A 6187-nucleotide genomic window follows, 5' to 3' on the forward strand; every position below is an offset into this window, starting at 1 on the left:
TCAGAAGAAACCAGATCTTGTGGCAACCACCCTGCTGATGATCATCTGCATCGGCCCTTCAGTTCACCGAAGCGAGATATCTAGTGTGTGTGAGGCATTGTCTCTCATGTAATCATCTTGGGTTGTATGAAAAAGATATTTGAGTTCATGTCCCTACCCATTGGCAGGAGAACTTACCTAGCTTGGATGGACTTGGCGTTTTGGTGTTGAGCCTGACCTAGTTGTAGCACCTGTTCTGGCTTTTACCTTTGTTTGAACTGATGTGTACCTGGTTGGTGGTTTCATTTTATACGGAGCCGGGGAGAGCCTCCCTGTTTTCTTAAAAACACCCAGATGCATTGCACGCACAATGAATAGTAACATTGAAGAACCATTGAAGAACATAAATAAAAGAATAAAAATGAAACTTTGTATCTTTGATTATGACCAAATGTTTCAGGTGCTTACAAAATTTGGTGGCCAAATAACATCCTCTAAGCTCCAGACAAACAAAACAAAAACTCCACTCAACCGTGCACAAAAGTTTAAGCACGAATTTTGTTATTTTTTGTATAGAGCTCCTCGGATGTCATTTTGTCACCAAGGAGACGCTCTTAAGAGGTGCATGGATCGAGGCACGCATCTGCATGCCTTGATTAGACGTGACATAGGTGGAGCCTCAACCCACTAACGTGCGTTGCCTTGACGAGCAGTCAACATGACCACGTGGTCCGGCTCGACCAGCTGTAAAAACTCTGATCTGGTCCGGTGGGACCAAGACTGGATCGATTAAAATTCAAAAAGTGCTACGTGGGAATATTGGCTTGCGGAGCCGGCTTGGCAGGAACATCTTCCGCTAATTCCGGCTTAATTCATCAATAATTCAAGACCGGATGGTGCCTCTCTCGACAGATGGGCCGACTTCGGGGAGGAGGCCGACCATATCAGGTCGCCGACAAGACTTCATTTTCAGGGGAGCTTCGAAAAACCAGTTCCAACTTTGGCAAGTAGACATGAGACGACGCTCAAGATCGACATCGACCATGAAGCAACCAAGGTCGGAAACCGGTTCAGGGGCTACTGACGGTGTTACTGCCCAGGGGTGCATCACCTTGCCGTTAGTTGGCCCAAGTAGGCCGGCCCGAGGACCCCTTGGTCGGTTTCCACCCTGGGCCATCATGCCGGCTTGTGGATCTTGTAGAAGGAAGATTCTGGAAGCCTTGTCGTTCAAGCTAAGGAAGCCGGATCCATGGAGGACTCGCCTCCAGCGACGTAGCCGACTAGGTTCATATAACCTAGGGGACCTGGTAACCTATATAAGCCATGGCCGATAGGGACCTGAACCTTACATTGAGATCAATTCCTCGATTGTGCCTTGTACGTTGTACACCCCGTTGTGTCACGAGTAGGAGTAGGTTATTACCTCCATCGAGAAGGCATGAACATGGGTAAATTTGGTCGCTTGTTTCCCTTCCAATCTATTCACCTAGCCAGGATACCCTATAGTAGGATCTGCAGGATTCTATTCCAACAACTATAAAGCAAATCAAACCCTACATTTTTTTATGTGCATTGTACTGATTTCTCAACAATATTAACACTTGTGTGCACGTTGCAAACAAAGGTGAAATCAAAGGATGGACACACAACTCATCGAATTCTCTGACAACTTCAATATCCACGTCCCTTCCTATGACTATCCAATGTCTTTTATAGTCTTGCACCCCTTTACTTATCGTAACGTGTTTTTCTTATTCTCTACTTTTTTGTTCACAAGGCAGCATTACATATTACAACTAACAAATACTCCAATCAACTTTACAGTTAAAAAGTAAAAAAGAACCACAATCAAGTTTAGTCTACTTCAATACAAGCTTCACAAGTGTATAATTGTACAAAGATTTTAAGTGAAACGAGTCTTAATCCACACAAACTCTGAAGAAAGCGTTTTCCTTCAAAGAGACATCAAGTCCCCTATTTTCTGAAACAATGAAGAACTTTAATTAGGTTTCCAGAATATCATGCACGGCTCAACAACAAAAAATGAACTAACCCAAGGACTAACCCTCGTTGGCTTTTTTTTATAGGAGAAACTTCACGAACACCGTGCGTCCGAGCCGGGACTCGAACTTGGGTGGGCTGGCAGCAACCCGGCTGCCCAGCCAACGGGTCGACGCCCCGTCCTCATGCACGGCTCAACACTTCTCACAAAATTCACTGCTAGTCCAGTTTGTGTATAGTCTTCAATTTCATCAACCGAGTGATGCTGGAATATCAAGTTGCAAAAGGTGAAGCTAGAGACATCTATTTCAAAGAACCTTAATAGAACTTAGTTTTATCGATCTCTGTCATTCATGTTTGTTTTGATTTGTTGGATCTGGTAATATGTTTAGGTGAATACTGAAGTTAGATCCTATGCTAAACAACATAAATAGAGGCAAAAGTGAATGCTACTTTTAAACCTTTTCCAGAAAAAATGAACCACTGGCACAAATTTGCTAAACAATTGCTCAGGTTAGAATAAAGCTCAGCACAAACATAACAAGCACCAAGGCTACAGAATTCTGCAATCCAGCTATCCTGTGTCTCAGTCTAGAAGGTAGTACGCTAGTAGTACTAGACAAACACAAACAATGTATTCTCTATGGCCTGTTGTCCCAGAAAAGCATGTTCATCCAAACACAAGCCAGAGAGTATGCCTGATTTTCATTTGCCAATGTTGAAGGGTACAATAGACTGCTCAAGTGTGAATCTGTACTATAACCGACCACCAAAACTCTTGCAAAAACCAATGCCCGCGTCGAGGCTCTTCTCAGTGAAGTCTTAGCTATCCTTCCTTCCTTCAGCAGGACAGCAGGACCAAGCTGAACCCCAGTAACCTTGTCACTATTGATACAACACAATGTACAACACCTTTGAAATGAACAGCTACAGAATAAATGCAATTACAACAGAGAAACCCCTGAAAACTCAAAACTATCGCTGTCTACTCTGGCCTTGCTCCGGAAGAATAATGTTTGCATTTCAACTACAAGAATGATATTTATACCAACTCCATCAGAAGAGGGTCTCCCTTGGACATAAGCCGGATTACCTTGATGAAATCAATCTCGTTCATCACTTTAACTGGGAAAACAGCAGGTGACTGAGCTGTATAAATACTTGAGAAAGTCTCATTGGCTGCCAAGTTGGTCTTGAAAACTGTTCCGGCCAGAGCTTCCGAATCAAAATTTTGAGGCGAGTCCATCGCCAAGAAGAACATGGGGACCGCAATCTTATGATGCAGATCCAAATTGCCAACGAGACCCACAAGATCACCAAAGTCCTCAACAAACTGTCGGGGCACGTAGAACAGTTCGCTGCCACAGAATACAATCTTATCTTCGCCCATGCTTTCTTTATACTTCGACTGGAAATGGACAGGGGAACTGCCAACGACTTGCTTAACCATAGCACCTTGCTTAACAAACCATTCCTCTTTATTGCTCTCCAGTGGAATAGTAACCCAAGAATGTGCAATCTGCAACATGAGAAAGTAATGTGAACCCTCATGTATAATGCGCATTGATTGACAACACATACATGATCAGAAACAGAAGGATGTGGATGGAAGGAACTGGATACGATCTACAAACCTTATCAGTTATCCAGAGTTTTTCCTTGTCGGCTTGCAGAAGGTTCCAGTAGTTAAGAATCATGTGGTCTTGGAGGAAGAGAAATCCATCAGCACCACCGTATCTTGCAAACACCTTGGGAAGATACCTGATGACAAAATGCAAAATGTTGTTCACATGATCAGCAGAATTCGCATAAGCTGGTACTGTACACATATCAAGATAGAACTAAAAGGAGTGTCAAGAAGGTAAGTCAAGTCAATTTCATATCCCCTATTTAGTTATAATGATGACAACATCACAATGATATAAAGCCCATCGGTAAGGTTATCTTTTAAGCCCAGTAGTTGAACTTGCAAACAGAAATTGGAGATGATTTCTTTTCTGTTGCATTGATTTGCTTTAGTAACCAGACCTAACTTTAGTCATCTCATAGGTATAAATAAGCTAACAGATGCCAAGAATGGAAAAGGAAATAAGATGTTATGGGTGGCACCATCTATGGCTGTCAATAATTAAGGCGCATATCTAGTGCAAACAATTGGTGCCATCACCCAAACCTTTGGTTGAGGGGAGTGTAATAGCATACCATAGTTAACTGAGCAAAAATGTGTTTATTCTCGAAGAACCTGAGCTAAAAATAATAATATAGGAACATCATCTAGTTATTCATTTAATTGGCACTAGGTTCAACACTAATCTAGTTAGGAGCTGTTGGTTCAGAACTTCCGGTGGCATTGGATCTGACTGAAGATACAGCTCAATTCTTATATTAACCATTATGCAGTTAAGCAGTTTGATTTTCATATCAAGTGGTGATCATGTTTTGGAGAAGATCTATAAATGCAAGTCAAAGAGGAGTTATTAGGGGTAATAATCACTCACTTGTATGCGTGTGACAGAGGGCAGCGTTCAACAGCAAGCTCTGCATTGCTATGCTCGGCAAGAATGATAACTGTCTTGAATATCCGTCCATATAGCAGCCTCCACTCCAAGGCCACACGATCTACAGGTCCACTAACATGCATGATCAGCACGACATTACCAAAGTTCTTTCTCCACTTAATCAGATTTCCAATCTCATAGTTCACTGTGCCAATTTCATCAACCCCAAGGTGCACGGATGGCAGCTTCTTGGGCACAAACTCCTTCATGTCACCCTCCCCAATGGTTGCCCGTTGCCTGTCAATCTCCAATGACATGAGCCGAGGCTGCCGATACCCTGCTGCCAGAAGATCCTGCAGCCAAGCAGCTGTCAATCTCACATCCTGCTCCATCCAGAACCCCTCCTCAGCCATGGCGTAGCTTAAATCAAGAATCTTCTCGAACAGGCTCTGCTTGTTTGACCTCCACTCATTCAAGAATTTGATCAGTCTGCCAACATTCACATGCAGATCCTTCTCCTCTGCAAATGGGTAGGCCTGCACATGATCCTTCCGGTAAATAGTTGGTGGGTAGAAAGCCACGTACCCACCAATCTCCCACAAGATCCGCTGAGCCCAGTACCCACGGATGACATCTGCCGCCATTGAACTCACTGAAACAGGCATCATCAGGCCCCAGAAAGCCTGTGCGTGGAACAATGTATTGAAGGAGTTCACTGGCGCCATCATGCCCTGTGGAAGCGCCACCTTGGGGGCCTCCGGATCAAACCTGAGGTCGAATGGCGCTGTTGGCGGCTTTCTAGTGAAGTAGAAGACGGCATCCACATCCGGCAAACCGTCAGACAAGCCCTGCTGAATGAACTGGCGGCCACTGAAGATCTCGGTGTAGAACGCCTCGTGTGCCACCTCCCCGACCTTATCCAGCGGCAGCCCCCGCGGCCACACCGAGCGCTGGCCGAAGTGCACATACGGGTTCACCACCGTGCGGTTGGGATCCGCGTGGCTGTACTGGAGCAGCACGGGGTGGTTGGCGATGCCAGATCCCAGATCAACATCGAAATGCTTCCCGAGATCATTCCCCGGCACCTCGGCGCGGTCATCGGCGTCGAAGATGAGCTTGGCCCCGTGCTGGATGGCGAAGAGGTAGCCCGCCGTCTTGCGGACGTGGGACGCGTAGGGCAGGAAGTCGACCGAGCGGTAGCCGAGCTGCGCCTGCAGGTCGAGGGAGAGGAAGATGGCGCCCTTGAGGTCCCAGCCGGCGGGGGTGTGCGAGTTGCCGACGGCGAGGAGCTGCCAGCCCTTGACGCGGGTGAGCGCGGCGAGCGCGGCGGTGGGCGGGGAGGAGACGGAGACGACGATCCACCTCTCGGCGCGGAAGGACGCGAAGGGGGCGGCCGAGGCGATGGCGAGCGGCGGGATTTTGGACCAGGCGACGTCCGGGTAGGGGAGCTTGGCGGGGCCGGCGGCGGAGCGGGAGGCGGAGCGGTCGAGGCAGAGGAGGGCCGCGGCGTCCGGGCCGGCGCCGCGGAGGAGGAAGACGGCGGCGACGGAGGCGACGGCGAAGAGGAGGAGGAGCAGCTTGGAGGAGTGGTCGGCGGCCCAGTTGCTGAAGTCGAGGCTCTTGGCGAAGGGCCGCGGGTGGCGGCGGTCGGAGCCCGGCGCGGCGCGCGGGGACCTCGGCGACTTGGTGCTCCCGGCGTGCTCCGGCAG

General features: G+C 47.6%; 1 protein-coding gene across 1 annotated transcript; it reads right to left on the bottom strand.

Moving 5' to 3' along the window:
- Positions 1–2649: 2649 nt before the first annotated feature.
- On the bottom strand, positions 2650–6187 carry LOC123187353 (probable glycosyltransferase STELLO2; the record flags this gene model as incomplete). The annotated part of the gene is made up of 3 exons (XM_044599226.1): positions 2650–3499; positions 3615–3741; positions 4479–6187. Coding segments are annotated over 3 exons (2313 nt in total), but the record flags the coding sequence as incomplete, so codon positions are not given.

This window comes from Triticum aestivum, chromosome 1A (genome assembly GCF_018294505.1).
Source record: "Triticum aestivum cultivar Chinese Spring chromosome 1A, IWGSC CS RefSeq v2.1, whole genome shotgun sequence".
Lineage (NCBI taxonomy): Eukaryota > Viridiplantae > Streptophyta > Magnoliopsida > Poales > Poaceae > Triticum > Triticum aestivum.